Source organism: Ixodes scapularis, unplaced genomic scaffold (genome assembly GCF_016920785.2).
Source record: "Ixodes scapularis isolate PalLabHiFi unplaced genomic scaffold, ASM1692078v2 PGA_scaffold6__148_contigs__length_123643588, whole genome shotgun sequence".
Lineage (NCBI taxonomy): Eukaryota > Metazoa > Arthropoda > Arachnida > Ixodida > Ixodidae > Ixodes > Ixodes scapularis.
Window position 1 is genome coordinate 114,837,354 of NW_024609881.1, and position 16,567 is coordinate 114,853,920.

Sequence of the window (16,567 nt, forward strand, 5' to 3'; positions counted from 1 at the left end):
CACGTGACTTTGTCTGAATGTCACGCATTCGAAACCACCCAAAGCATTCTATAACCAAGCGTACCGAATCCTAACGCACGCGAATGCATGCCGGGCACAGTCTGTGATAATCGGTTTATCAGGTTCATCAAGCTGATTGAGACTAGTTCAAGGTTTTCTTATGATTGACGCTCACTGTTGGGTAAAGTGCATCTTAAAAAAGTAACTGAGGCACAAAGTACATGAAGGTTATGTATTTTAAGTAAAGTAGTAAAGACATCGGGCACAACGTACTTGAAGTAAAGTACTGTGATTACAATGTTCTTTCAAAGCAAAATTACTTTTTTAACATAATTTTTTATGACGCCTATACAATTTTTTTAGCTGATATGCGTCACCTTAGGGGTAACCGGGGGTGCATCAGTTATTTTCGGAAATGTCAGCAAGTATTGGATAACGTCAAGTGGTCACAAAGTAATAGTTTTACCCTCGGTGACAAATTTTTTTTTAACAGAATCAACTTATAAGGCACTTCTTCGTTGACAAAGCGTCGTTTATGAGGCAAATTATACGAGACCAAATCTGGGGTATGTAGTTTGAAGTCGGGAGTTTTAGTTTCCTCAGAAAGTACCGTAAAAAACTCTAAGTAAAGTACAAGTTGTAGGCAACCTGGGGATCCAAAACGTTGGACCAGGTCGCCTGCATTGCAAATCGTCCGTGGTAGTTTTCACCGCGAGGGGGCCAAGGGCAATTGGCCACGCGATCGGCGCTCCGTAGCTGATAAAAGGCCGTTGCAGTGTATGCGCGAAGGCTCTTTTTGATTTTACTTATTTATACTATTGGTTCTTGTTCAGGACCGTTGTAGGAATGGTACATAAGTAACAATACACAAACAAACACAAGTTCAAAATGACAAACAATATAAATTTCGGGAAGATAGCATGTCACAAATGTATGGAAAAAACACGTGGGGAAAAACAAAACAAATACCAACAAAAAGATACGGGCGAAACGAATTTAGTATTCACTCAATGTTGAAGTGTTCTCTTTCATTGTTTAGTAATCATGTTAAAGAATCGCAGTTTACTATTTCAGTGGGAAGGTTATTCCAGCCTTTGAAGGTGCGAGGAACAAATTAATACTGGAATATACTATTATGTGGCAATGGTTTTACAATATAATACTGATGTCGGCTACGTGTATTGGAAGGATCAGAAGATATAATGTACTTCTCCCGACGGATGATGATCATGCCGTGAGTTACGACAGTAATTCACGACGTGGTCATCATTTACGATTATAGTACAGTAATTTCTGTCAAGGGTTTTTATGATATTAAAGGTTGGCAGGTGTGATTTATCAAGGAAGTCGGTAACTGAAGCTAACCTATTATATTGCCCAAAAATCAATGCACGCGTTTTTTTTTTATACCATAGTCTATTGATGTTCGTTTTGGTGTACGGACCCCAACTTACACTTATGTATTCCAGGATAGGGAGTGCAAAAGTTTTGTATGCTAGTAATTTAGTATCAGGAGCTGCCTGTCGTAATTTGCGTCTTAAGACCCATAGTTTTCTGGAATCTGTATTTATAACAGGAGCTATATATTTGTCTGATTTTAAATTGTAGGTTATGCGTAGGCCTAGATAAGTGCATTCGTAAATCAGAAGCCGTTGAAGTACGATTGAAGTTAAAGCAAGTAGGAAGGCGAGCTGGTTAAGGATAGACGTGGTAAGCCTGGAGCGGGGGGACAAAAAAGGGACGTACAGACACGAAACTCCGAAACTCCGAAGTTTTGTGTCTGTCCGGCCTTTTTTGTCCCCCCCTTCTCTCTCCCTCCCCCCCCCCCCCCCCCCCCCCAAGGCTATTTTGTCTGGCCAGAACCAGTGTTTGTTTGCCGATGTGGTATGTAAAAGTGAAGGTTGTTTCTTATGGGTGATAGACATAAATAGTTTTCTCTTTGTTGGGTACCATTTGCCAATCTTTGCACCACTTTGATATTGTCACGAATGACAAGTGATGAGGCGGCGAATGACTGAGTAAACTGAACGTTTAATGGGGCGAACTTGTGCCCACAAATAAGAAGGAAACAGACGATAACAGCAGAGCGTCGCGGGCGTTGAAGTCAGCGTAACAGCAGCGTCGAACGCTGGGACGAGACTGACTCGACAAGGTCGCGGGCGGCCTCTTATCTAGAGTGCGTCATTATCTCGAAGATTTGGCAAAGAAGTCTCGAGCATCGCGCGCTAGGGGCGAGAATGAACACGCACTTTATAAAACAGAAAGCAGAGATAAATGATAGAAGTTACATCCGGAGCAAGAATAAACGAGAACCTTCTAGAAGTCCGTGACCGAGCGTTGCTTTCTCGGCCCTGTCCGCGGCAATATATCCTGTGGCTCTAAACTCGTCAAACACAAAGTGTTTGACGAGTGAAACTTTCGGCTCCAACGTTGTGTTTGACGCGTTTAGGGCCCCTGGAGGCTATTATTTAATTTGAGATTATCATCTGGACTTTTGATTTCATGGTATAAAATGCAATCGTCGGCATGCAATCCTAAATTAACATTAATTTTAGTGGCGATATCATTAATAAATAACATGAAAAGCAGCTTTCCCAAGACAGATCCCTGTGGTACCCTGGATTCTACATTTGCAATATGAGATGCAGTCTGGTTAAACATCATGTACTGCCCCCTTCCCATCAGAACATCCCCAGTCTAGTTTACAATCTGATCGTTCTTAAGCGTCGCGCTTAGCTTTAACAGGAGCTTCGGGTGAAAAACCTTATCAAAGACTTTGGAAAAGTCAAGGTAGACGACATCAACTTGACCTCGGCGATTGATGATTGAAGAAAAATTGTGCACTGTTTCAACTAACTGGGTTATTGTTCAAAACCCAGTTATAAAGCCATGTTGTGCATTTTACAATACTTCATGTTGCGTGACGTATTGAACAATATGTTTAGCAATGATATGCCAAGTAATTTACAACTAATACACGTTAAAGAAATGGGGCAGTAGTTAACTCCTTAATGAGGGTCGTTTGATTTGTATATGGGCTTTACGATCGCAAGCTTCCAATCAACCGGCAATCTCGAAGTTTCGAATGACGTTTTGAAGAAACAAACAAATATTTTGAAACTCATTCCGCGTAGCGTTTGAGGAACATCTGGGGATACCATCTGGGCCACCGCATTTTTTAACATCATAGTTACATAATAATGGAAAAATACCTGCGTTGTTGGCAGTAGTGTTCTCGAGACCTGGTAACTAAGAGGCTGTCGTAGTCAGGCACATTGCCATTATCTCTTGTAAACACGGAATAAAATTGATCACCTAAAAGAATAGCAATTTCAAATTCATCATCAACTACACAACCATTGCTAACAAGAGAGGAACAATTTTTTTTATCTATTGGGTGCACTTATATGCCGCCAGAATTTCTGAGGTGCAGTTTTTTATGAATGATGAAAGAGGAACGATATAATACATTTATTTTGATTCGCGTATCGTTTCTTCAAGTTTCCTGCTACAAGAAAGATAGAATGCTCTGGTGGAAAGGGGGCCGGATCGCTTCCAAGGTTTCTGCGATCTGTTCACTTTTTTTATGTGTATCACTTCCCTCGTGATCAATCGGTTATGCTTTCTTATTTTATTTCACTTTTTTTCGATAAGCAACATATTTTGAGGCGCATCGAGTAACAATGACTAGAAAAGGTTTCCATAACTCATCTACGCAATCTGATGTCGCCGATAGAGATACAAAGTCCTCATACTCAAAAACCAATTCGTCAATAATGGCGTTATCGTCGGCACTATTGATGTTCAACACTTTAAGGTTTGTTTCTGTAGAAAGCACAACGTTATCAAAGTTAGTAACACCGCCATATGATCGGATAGTCCGTCAACGATGTCACATTCGTATCCGTCAGCACTAGCACCGGTTGACAAACAAATTAGGTCCAAGATTGAACTGCAATCACCAACTGCTCTGGTATTTCTGTCGACAATCTGACAAAGACCGTAAGAAAAATCATTATCTGTTAGTTCCTCGCGGTTTTTAGCCTCGCTGCCTCCATGCGTTAGACAGGCGCAATCAATTCCTGCCAAATTAAATTATCCACCAATTATGCCTTTTTTCTTTCTTGTTAGTACCTTATCGATACACATTCTTGGTTCCTCTAAAACCAAGAGAGGTAAATTTGCAGATCTATAAACGGTTGCAAAAATATAAGACGAGTTTCCGAATTCGACACTGCACCAGACAGATTCAGTAGCGTTGGCGATATGAACCTGCCGGTAAGTGATACCAGACCTCAGTATAGTTGCTACACCTCCTCCTCGTGATCCCTGAACTTTACGCATAATATTATAACCCGGTGGTAGGATTTCGGAATCCTGAATTTTATGATTCAGCGAGGTTTTTGTTAGAATAAGTATCTATGGGCAGTATTTTAAGTAGTAGATGTTCCAGGCTCAGTTACTTTGTTCACTATTCTGTGGGCGTTAAGAATCATGATGATTAGCGGAGTCGAATTGCGTTCCCGTGCTCGTCATTGCTTATCTCGAGGCGAAATATTTACTCTCTCTCTCTTAGCTTCGTTTACACCAATAAATCTTGTCATCGATTATTAATTGATCAAAACTGAGTTTTGCTTTATTGTTAGCGGCCCCGTTTTCTGCTGAACTACTCCACAATTTCTTTCGGAGGTCTTGAACGTTGCTGCGAGAGCAATCATCCGACATTGATATCCTGGAACCTTTGCTTTCAGTTTCTTTGCATTATTAAAAATTAAGCTTTTTTCCTTGTAGTCAAGCAGCTTTAAAATGACCAATCTAGGTCTTTCCATTGTCCTTCTTCCCAGTCTGTGGCATCCCTAGATACCAGTGACGCAAACGCCTAGGTTATCTTTAAAAATCGTGAGGGTTTCAATATTACGCAGACCTTCGGAAGATATACCTTGCTCTTCCTGGATCCAAGTCTCAGGAAGACATCATCGTGAACGGTTTTCCAAGCCACTAACTTTTCGAGCAAGAAAAGCAGCAGTTTCCTCAAGTTCGGTTACCTTGCCTTTAGTTTCCGTCAACTGCTCAGTATAGTCTTGTTTAGACGGCCGACCTTGGTCTCAATTGTTGTCAGTCTGTTTTCAGATGACGATTACTAGCGATCGATAGTCATTTTTTTTTTTAATTTGGGCTATTTAATTTGAAATTGTTTTTTGACCTTCGATGAGTTCTTTGATTTCAGTAAGGGGTCCAGGGTTACTTTCAATGTCCCCACAGAGCGAGAGAGGTTCGACAAATGCCGAACAACATTCTCTTAAAAGATCTGCACACTTTTGGCAGAGGGCAGCATCACAAGGCTCACATTATTACTTCTGTAACTTCAATAAGGCGCGGATCTCACCTGAATGAAGAACATACACCGTTTTGGCATCCTGACATGCTTGCTGCCACCTCACCCCTTCTTGGGATCGCGGCGCGGGCGATAACGGTCATTAAATGACTATGTATTGTTGAACCAGTGCGTTGTGTCATTCTCCGAGATGGCTAGCAACAAACCTACTTTAAGTAGTACTTCGAGTAAAATGTACTTAATGTACTTCCCGGCTGCCTAAAGCCTATTGTTTATCGACGCAATAAAAATTTAACTCAACATTTTTTTTTTTTTTTTCAGTGGAGGAGTGTTCCAGTTTTTTGTGCGCTTGATGTAATCGAGCCCACAATAAGGTTTTTGAGAGATAGTGAAAGTGTACCTGTGGAAAAAAACAAAACATGAACCAATATTTTGATGGTGTTGCTTCAAGAAAACTAATAAATAAATGTTAATCACAAGAAAAAACAGTAAAAAAAAGACACGAGGACAAGTAGGCGAAAGACACAAACACTGCCCTGTTTGTGTCTTAGACATTTCAGCCCTGGCGAGTGGGGACAAGGAGGACAAACACGACACTGTGTCGTGTTTGACCTCCTTGTCCCCACTCTCCAGGGTTAAAACGTCTATATTCAACCAGCTCGTCTGCACCCTTGCTTTAACTTGTGTCTTGTCCGAATCGCGTGTCTTTAGACTCCCGCATCTCTGCCACAGGTGCCGCCTCGGTGGCTCCGAGGCGAGAGCGCCGGCCTACGGGTCCCCAGGTGGCGGGTTCGAATCCTGACCGAGGTGCCCGCAATATGACGGAGGCTTATTGCGGAGAAGGCGCCGTGTAACCGAGCTTTCGGTTGCACGTCAAAAGATCCCCAGGTGGTCAAAATTAATCCTCAGTCCTCCGCTGGGGCGTGCCAAATGCCCGTCGTAGGTTTGGCACGTAAAACCCCCAAATTTGACTTTCTGCCACAGGTGCAAGACGCAACTATGGACGCTGCCGGCGTCGCTCCTCCTGCTAGTCCTCTTGGTCCGGAGTTCTTCGGCAAACAGTCTGATGAGGCCCGACGCCCGGATGCTGACGTCATCGTTCCTGCGGTCCTTCTGGAAGAGGGCGTCACTGCGTGACTCCCCAGTCTACTACGTCAGCACGTTCCTGAGGAACAAGAGTCCTGCCCCATCACAGGCGCAGGCGGCGTCCATCTTGTCGCCCCTCTTTAAGCTTCCCATTGAGTTCATGTCCAATGCCAGGCCGCTTGAGGTACGTGCAATTGTGAGCATGCCTATTAGGGATGTGCAACTGCAACACAATGCAATACCACTGCTTTCATTTCTCATCAAATTGATGGCGCAAAGCAGCGTGCGAAAAAAAATAAAACTAAAGAGAGATTATTTATATTCTTCGGTATTTAAAGAAATGCTACGATTGCCACAATACTACACTATTTGATTCGAACCACTCTTCGCACACTGTATTTTTGTCTTTTTTTACATTTTTAATGACTCCAACGCGAAATGACAGCCATGGCAACATACCGCAGACTTGAGTGGTAGCGACGTGCCTAGGTGGCGCTAGCTACCGCCCGTTATAAAGGGTACAGCCGTTAGCATCCACCCATCCATCCATCCATCCCTCCAAGTCGACTGCTCACGCAGTGATCGTATATGTCCCAGCCGTGAGCTACTGGATTCAGCTGACATGTTTGAGTACCGGCGATGAACACCTCCAAGATAATAAGACACTAGTGCTGGGTTTCTTGCGTCACCTAGCGAAGGCCTTCGGCTGCGACACCTCGTGTTCAGTTAGTGAGGACTGGAATCCTCCGGCGCAGCATTCGTGTCGAATCTGCGCCCCGGGTTGGCCTTCTTTGGGTGACGTCGAAAGTTCACCACCGCGGCTTCGTTATCTAGGTGTTGGCTTCGGTCGCCTCCACCCACATGTAGCCATTAAAGCTCAAGTACTGCTCACTTTCCGCCTTCATGTTTGCTACGCGACCAGACTTGTACTAGAATCATTACGAGTAATCAAATTACTCGTAATCGATTACTTTTCGGAATAATTTAGTAATCATTTAAATGCATTTATTAGGAAGGAATCGCGAGAGTTATATGATCACTTTTGAAAGTACTAAAGTTACTTGTAACTTACTAGTTTTCCTCTCCCTTCCTGATGGCGTAGTTTGTTTGTACAAGTTCCCCAGCAAAAGATCCTTGAACCAAGTCTTCCATAAACGAAGGTCTACCAAAATTGGTGGATTAATGCCCCTGTCAGGACGGCACGTTAAAGGCCTTCAGCATAAACTCCTTTAAAGGGAAGCAGCTCGCGCTCTCGCGCCTAACGGCGTGCGATGATTCGCCGACCCTTTAAAGAAGTTCGTTCTGAAGGTCCTTCACGCGCCCGTGTGACAAGGGTATTATAAGATGGGCCGTTTATAATTTGGTGATTCTAATTCAATAATGGACGGCAGGAAATTCCCGTTTTCAATACCGCGCGTGAAAAACGTTTCGTTTTGAACATCTGATGTAATCGGAAAAGTAACTATTACTTCCTTCAAGTAACCGCCAGCTACTTTTCTTCTGAAGTAATCGAGTAACCTAATTAAATACTTTTCCTCAAGAGCAATTGTTAATGTAAACAATCACTTTATATCGAGTAGCCTGTACAGGATTAACTACGTCCCTGCTGACTGGTGGCGAGACACACGCGCCTATCCGCCGGCCAAACAAATACCAGCCAACTGGCTCGCTCCTCGGCGCGGTGGCCTACCCACCGTGACGTCACGGAGCAGACGCCTAGGTTTTATCTTTCTAATGTATAGCTTGTGAGTTTCCTGTCCTGTACTTTATGTTCCCCGTTCGGCATCGTGCGACATCAAAGCTCCTATAAACAATTCTTTGATGCTACCGGCTTGTTAGCGTGCACGAGCGAATGGCCCACGTCAATTGTCACCGCGTCGTCGACTAACAATCGTGATGGACGCTCCAGGCGCGACCTCTGCACGTGACGTCGTCGCGTGTCACCTCCCGCTTGACCGTGACACCTTTCGAGTCTTGGAGTGTCGGGGTCGTCGCTTTCGTTAAGCGCTTCTGTGTTTCTCTCGACACCTTTTGTATCTCCGCGAGCGTTCTGGCTGTATTCGCGCCATGTTCTCCAAGGAAATGCGTTGAGGATCGTGGTGTAGACTACCTCGAGACCGAAGTAAGGTACACAGAAGATTAAGAAGTGGAAGAGAACAATGTGACGTGTTTGGCTAGTTGGTTTGAGGTGAACATCTTGGGAAGCGCCGTCCTGTCGTGTATGTTTCTTTGCTCTTGTCCAAGTTTCCTTGCCGCTGTTTCTTCCCAAGATGTTGAAGTGGAAGAGACTAGGGCTGTGCATCAATTACAGAAACTTATGACTGATTGATAGGTCATTCTTATTCGATTATTTCATAAGTTAGCCGGTATAACCTCAGAGCCGATAGAATCGCTGAAGTATTGCGAAATTATAAATCTAGCGCTACACATTCGAAGAACACGAATGCTGGGATTCGTATAGAGCAGCGATGCAGAAACCGGACCTGTTCATGGAGCAGTTTAATATTTTTTGCGTAATTAAAATGCCACGGGCTGACGGCAAAGAGAAGAGAAGGAAATGCTAACACATCTTTGGCCGGTATCGAATTGCCAGTTACCAAGCAATGTATTGAAGTAATTGAAAATAACGAGTTACGGAACAAAGTCTTAGGAACAAAATTGACATCAAGTGGAAATTACTTTTATTTTATCCACTATTCTCACAGTTATAGCAACGGGCATTCGAAAACGTGGCGTTGCGGTGAAGCAGAAGTCTCGTCACTGAGTACATTCTTGGTGTTTGATTGGATGGTGACGAAATTAATGCTCGTTACAACCCTACAGAAATGTCTACTTTCGTCCGCGATTGGTCGGTCAAGACTCCGCGATCCATGCATCGATTAATTCATTGGCAGATCAGTCGATTAACTGGACAGCCCAAGGAGGTACTGAGATATTGGAGAGTCAGACAAACAGACAGATGGTCTGTTTCTCCATACGACTTTATCTGTTTCTTTTCTCAGACATTTTCATGTTTGAACTTCTCGTCTTCCTCAGCCCAGTCTCAGGTTATTATTCATCACGATAAAGTTCCACCAGCTCCCCTACATACTGCACTGTTTTTCTGTTGAGACTGTTTTGCTTTATCTAAGCCTCAATACGAAATCAAATCCAAAATTCTTATTTAGGAACTGGGGCTTGATTAGCTTCGCTGATTTAAAAATAAAATGGAGGTAGCTGTATTTTTTGTTTATTTGTTTACAAATAGGCTTACATCGTTGTTAGGTATTATTGCAGAGGGGTGGGGTTATAAAGAAAAAAAGAATGGTTCGTCAACCTATCTGAAATGCAACAAGAACAATATATATATATAACCTCATCTAGCATAGAAGCATTATACATAAAAACCACATTGATTAAAAAAGACAAAAAAAACTTTCCATCCACAACGACTGGAACGCGTCTTCCTACCGAACGCATGTCGAACAACCGTATCAGAAACAATTTTGAAAATTAGTCAAGAATACATCAGCAAAATAGGTTTTGCACGTATTATATTTTCGAGTAGTCATTGTGGAAACCAGAGCTTCGTCTGTCTGACTCTTTCAAACTGGTTTTCCACAAGACAAATGAAAGCGAGGTAACGTTATGAAGAAAAAATATATTAATAAAAGACTCGAGCATAAAGACAAAAGGGAGAGGTAAACGTTTCTAGGTGTTTACTTTTTGTTTTTATGGGTGCCCCTTACAAAACACAAATATGTGGAGAAAAAAAGTAGCCGACATAAATAAGGAAGCATCGGCCCATAAAAGCGAGCGGAAGTATGGAAATACCACCAAATCTTTCGATTTTTTAGCCTTTCTGAGTACCCAGATATTAGACATAAAATAATCATAATCGCCGAATGATTAAAAAAAAAAAAGCTGTTTTAATTTCCTTTTTTTTTTTTTCACACCGATCCGTAGGAAACTTATTTATCGCATACTAAATGATCTTTCTCCGTAAACATTTCAATTCAAAATCCATCAATTTAACAAACTGTTATGGTTTTTTTTTTCTACTTTCGGAAGGAGGCGCTGGTTATTTTGGTAACTCACTTCTGCTTCAGAAAAACGCCAGTGAAATTACTATCGTGCCAAAGGCTTAGGTAGTTATCACCCGAAACATACCACTTTGCAATCGCTATTTTGGAACTAAGAATACGTTGTGAATACATAATACCGCCTGGCCGTTAATCGCCTTGATCCGTAACGACCCCTCCGTAAATCACGAAGAGCCACCGGTCATCGCATCCCCTTGCAATAGACCACAGGCAAAGCCACGAATCGCCAAGTCCAATTACGAGCCACTATTAAAAAAAAACGCTTTGTACGTTGTTTAGACGCGCACACCGGAGATACGCACTGATACGCACGTTGGAGCAATATACCACGTGGTTTCTACACTGACTCGTAATTGGACTCGGCAACATGTAGTACCTCAAGCCGTAGCAAGATAAGGCGAAGTGTAGGAAGTCACGAAGCAAACCGGGAGCGACCCAAATTAGGTAATGACGCGGGCGGTGTTGGAACGTCGCGGCCTTGTATAGATAGCCTGGAGGAATTCTCTTCTATTCTAAGGCCTGCTGCCACAACATCACTTCGTTCAACACCTCTAGAATCCGGGTCCCTCCGAAAAAAGAAAAGGAAACAAAATTATTTACATAAGCGGCGGCTTCGCTCGTTTGGTTGGCAAGCCAAACGACTAAGAACACATCGTCGCCAGCCACCCCGTTCAGCTCTAAGCTGACAGTGCGATGGGAGGAACACACCCGCCGGACCAATCAAATGCCTCCCTTGCCTACCCTGCCCCACTCCCTGATGGAGGAGAGCGTGATCATGTGGCCTAAGACGACTGTTCGACGAACACATGTAGCTCAACCACACTGTCAGCTTAGCGGAAGAACGGATAATATATGGTGGATGGTGCCTCGCCGAGGATATATCCTTGAAATCAACCGGGCGGCACAGCTCGCGGCTTGTCCACGAAGACGCCCCAACTAAAAGCTGCGTGCTGATGAGTGCCTTTCTAATGGCGCCCGGTGAAAAAAAAGAAAAAAAAAAAAGACTCTTTTTCTTGTTTTACTATTCACTGGCGCTGCGTCTCAAGCAATGCCGCCCATTGATTACGTTGTGCGCTTTGTTCAGAGCGCGTCGACCGAACGGCCGTGGTTGTGCAAGACGCGTCGACCTGTCTTGAGACTAAAACGGACCTCAAGGTCTTTGAGCAGCGGCCGAGCGCGGTTATGCAGCGTCTAATCGGAGGAGACGGTTGACCGTGGGCTGTCGTATGGCACCGACGACCTCGCAGATTTCAGCCGCTTCCGGAGTCCTTAATCCATCTTTTCTACATTTCTTTTTTTTTTTTTACTTCTGGCAGCCTGGCAACTTTTTTTTTTTTTGTCTATATGCGAGGTGAAACTTTGGCACATGTGTAGAATCGTATATGCTCTGCGATGGAACGTTACTTGTTTTCAGCGGTTGGTTCTGAGAGATTTCGGCATCATAAATGGGCGCAGTGCTCATTACGTGTACATAAAAAACGGCATTTATCGGCATATATCGGGGGTTATTCATCATATCCCCGAAAAGGCAGCGCAACAAGTGCCTTAAATTTCATGCTTCCCGTGTCCAGGCATTTTTTTTTTTACTTAATTGTAGTTATTTCGCCGCTTTTGGTCATCCTGAAACATTTATAAATGGTTTGTCACACGACCAAAGGTCAGCGGCTATCGTTATAACCTGTTTCGAAAAGCAACCACAAAGTTTCCGAAATTCTTAACCCCCCCCCCCCCCCCCCCCCCCCCCACCTTCCCCTCGTCCCTTCATCGTTCTTTCACAATATGAGCTGCAGTATTCGGTCTGAGCTTTTGATACGTCTGTTGTCCACAGAAACTTCATTATGCCTTGATTTCTCAAGTGTTCCAAAGAACGCCATCTAAACTCTGTGGTCCAGCCCGATCTCGCTCCAAAGCTCGTCCAGAAACTGTCAGATGTACCAAGGAAGCATGTAGGACTTGTTGTAGTTCACCATTAACCGCAATAATATCTTCATTTTTTTCCTTTCTTTATCGATGGCATTGCGAGAGACTTTTTTGTGACATCGGGAAACATTTTGTTTCCTTATTCCATCTTTCACGTAAATACAAGTTTAACAATCTTCTGCAAAATCAGCCCTAAACTACCAATAAAAAAAAACACCGCCACATAAAGATTCCCTCAACAACCAAGGGGAAACAAAATTTATTTATTTATATACATCGAATATTAGTTCCCGAGTGTAACACAAAACAAGATTGTAAGAGTCAGAGGTATTTGCAGAATGTGGTAGGTATTTATGTACTCGACCCGTGAGTGTCCCCCCCCCCCCCCCCCACCCAAAAAAAAACAAAAAAAACTGTGGGTTTTTTTGTTTTTTTTTTTGGGGGGGGGGGGATAAACAGGCTATGCATCGCAAAAGCTCAAACTCCGTGAGTGAGAATGTGAAGCTGGCGGTTGAGATAGAACGCGAAAGTTTGAGAATATGACGTCGCCTCGATTAAAAGATAATCAAGAAAAACTAAATTTCTCTATGAGCCGACGTCCACCTAAGCCTAAGATCGGCTAAACAAGATATGATATTGTGAACCAATTTCTATGAGTGTATAAGTAACTTGCCAGCAAGAAATATAATATTCTTTTCTTTTTTTTTTTCTTTTTTCTGACAAGTATGTTTCACCGAAATAGACGCTACAGGCGCCCACAATGTCATTTCTTTTTGTTAACGAAATTAGACTTAGGTGGACGTCGATCTATAAAGAAAATTCGTTGTTCTCGGTCATTTTTGATCCAGGTAACGTCGTGTTCTCAAACTTCCGCATCCTGTCACAACCGCTAGCGTCAAGTGCCATTCACACATGCAACCGAGTAAGACCGAGAGAGTCCAGATCGGTTTTTAAGCCTTTTGCGACTTCTTACTACCGCATGCGCTGCAGCGGAGCTGGTCTTAAGACGTCGCAAAAGGCTTAAAAACCGGCCTGGTCTCTCTCGGTCTTACTCAATGGCATATGTGTGAACGGCGCTTCACATTCCCATGGAGTTTGAGCATTCTGCGATGCATAGTTTATTCACCCGGGCCAAAAAACACGGTTCTCGTTTCTCGGGAGCTCCCTGTAGAATTCCTCACATTAGCACATTTCGTTTTTCCTGTTCGACGTCTGTTACAATCGTCCTACCCACTATGATCCCTGACAGCTCAAGAAACGCAAGGTTATTATGTTCGTGCTTCGTGATTGGCTCGTTGGCGCTCTCATCGGCCTTCTCATTGGCTGCAGGGTGATAATTAGATGCTCGGGGCGCTCTACGCCCTGCGTTACCTAATCTATCAGTCACATTTCTAGCAGAGTCATGGTTCTCTTCGTTCCTCTCGCAGGTGGTCAAGGGCATCAACAAACCATCGTACGGAAAGCCGTTTAGGAAGCAGTCCCTCTACCAGACTTCCAAGATGTTCTTCATGCCCATAAAATTTCTGGCCAATGGGAAGCCACGCCGACGTGTTGTCATCAAGTCTCCGCCCCACTACTTCCGGATATAAACGGATGAAAAACGGAACAACCACGCAACGACGACATATTGATCCCCTAGAGCCACGAAGAACAGTGAACTTTGCGAACTGCCTGCTTAGTTCCCTAGCGTTGTGAAGAAGAAAAAAAAATGGACAGCTCAAACGTGTTGGTGCGGTGCCTCGACACAACCTCTAATGGAGTCTGGTACACCGAAATGGCGTTGGTGTTCACGAGCAATTGAAGGCAAGGCAACAGGAAACCGCCTGTGAAGGGGGGACGAGTGCCTCTCGAAGAGTATTTGCGTGAATACCGCAGCAGCAGTTAGTGGGCAAACCACCTGTGAACCATGTGGGCCCCATCACCTGTGGTACTTGGGTAACCACGTCCAGGTGGCGCTGTGCACCTCACAATTGTGTTACGCATCTTTTTTCTTTTGTTATCCTCTTTCTATGGACTATTTCGATGGACCGTAACTTTCCCTGTGTGTCGCGTTATGGAAAAAGGGAAGCAGAGTTTGTAATCTTTACCATAACGTCAACTGTCATCACTGGTCATCCTAAGTGACCAATATTGCTTAAATCAACGGAGTGGATGTCCTAATCTCTGGCTCCGCGCACGTTCCTCCCCCGAATATCTCTATACATCATTCGAGCGCTTATTACTTGAGCGAGAAATGTCGAACCAACGGGCTGTGAGCGCATGCAGTGACGTCTGACATGTTGCAGAAGAAAGATACTGCCTCCGTTCAGAACGCTTCCTACAGTCAAGGCGATTGTTGGAATGGTCTATAGCTGCGCGGTCTTAGCGCTAACTTTTCGTCTGCGGCTACGGACGTGTCGCTTTCGACATGTTTACATGTAGTACCTACGCCGACAGCCAGGAAAGGTGTCTTGCAGTTACATTGATGTGGTTGTGCCCGTGCTGAATTGATCGCGCAGCCGCTAGGGAAAACATGCCTAGGGCCTGTTGCCTAGAGTGGCCGGAGAACTGCAATGTTTAAAAACACATTCCCTGGACTTTTTTTTTGCGCGTCCACGCGTGACTTTGTATGCGGCAGTTGGTGCATTTGCGTGTTTGTATGGAAGGCTCCTAGATCCACATGTTGGTATGCCTGTTTGCGCGTGTGTTTAGGTGCGTATGTGTGCACATGCTCATGGACGATCGAAAAATGTGAAAATCAGCTATTTTCAGCTCGCAGATTCCATTTTTTCTTGTAGCTTTTGTCCAGCGAGTTACTTTTGTTTCCTTGTTCTCGAGACGACAGTGAAGGTTCGACTTACTCATGGCAAGTATTTCTTTGTTTTTGTTAATTAGGTGTTGATCATCAACGCGTATTCGTGTATGCCTTGTACTATTAGTCTGCTATTCAATGCGCGAGAAGGACGAACCCATCCTTGGTGATGTGAATTTATATAAGGATATTTCGTTTTGTTTTTCAGCAATCTCGTCTAGCTGTGTAACGTGTTTTTTCCATGAAATACTGCCCTGCCAATACCTCCTAAAGAAAAAAAAAAGGCCGCGTTGCTGGACCTTTCTACGTCACATAAAGGAGGCCAGCACGGTGCATAGATTGGACACGAAAGCGACGTCAACCGTTCGGCCGGGGCTCGTGTTTCTTCCGGGCGAACACGAGACCTCGCCGAACGCTTATATGATATTCGTTCCAGCCTGTGCCTCGCGCTGGCCTTCGGCGGGTGAAGTGAGAATGATCAGCGCAACTGATTGTTATCGAGGTGTTGGCCCTATTCGAGTTATTATCGAGTGGGTAGTACGCAGAATGAGAATTTTTTTCAGGTGAAACAAGTGTTGATGTCCTTTTCCACACCAAGAAAAAGTCAAAATGAAATTATACTTACGCTTTGTGTCATCATGATTCTCATGCTCAACACTTTAAGTCTTCAACCATACTCCTGCTGGGCGTTTGTGTTACGAGACTGCATTATATTTTATAGAAGTTTACTGTGCCTTCATCATTAAATATAAAAAAAATGCTGTGAGAGACTTTTAAGGGATCGAAATAAAATGAACCTTTCCCTCATGCCTCCGTCGAGTGGTGACAAGGCTGCTGCGTGTACATATGGAAGACGGTGAGTCCCCCTGTCCAAGTTCATCGCGGATCATCAGATGCCGGAACTATATACTGAGAACAAATGCCATTGACTCCCAGGCGATTGCAAAGGCCGTAAGAAGAGAAAGAGAGCGCGCGTTTCCAGTCCGGCCGTGAACAGACAAGGCAGGCTCCCTAAGCGACCAGAAACAAGTAATGTGAAAAGGCATTGACGAGGTCGCACACTACCCAGAAGGAGGAGTGGGGGAGGAAACATCCCCAAAGAAGGGACATGGTTGTCGCGAAACTGGGGGGCCACAGGAAGGGCATCGCGCAACAAGTGCAACTCCGATTGAAAGGGCAGACGCTAACCATCAAGATCCACGGAGTTATTTTCGAGAAGACGGCTCAAAGCACCAAATGCCTACTCGAGCTGGCAAAGACCTGTGACCACGGCACTCAAAATCGTCCGAAGAACAACCGGAAATTTGGGAATGGCCGATAAAAATGGCGTCAGAATCAAGATGGGGCACTTCT

General features: G+C 44.1%; 1 protein-coding gene across 1 annotated transcript in view; it reads left to right on the forward strand.

Moving 5' to 3' along the window:
* The window catches only part of LOC115312077, an 80,490-nt gene extending 66,434 nt beyond the window's left edge, over positions 1 to 14,056 (forward strand). The window contains exons 2-3 of the mRNA XM_029970990.4: positions 6,320 to 6,605; positions 13,851 to 14,056. Of these exons, the coding sequence (XP_029826850.1) occupies positions 6,320 to 6,605; positions 13,851 to 14,012 (448 nt within the window). The 3' untranslated portion in view covers positions 14,013 to 14,056. The remainder of the gene's footprint in view (positions 1 to 6,319; positions 6,606 to 13,850) is intronic.
* Positions 14,057 to 16,567: the final 2,511 nt, after the last annotated feature.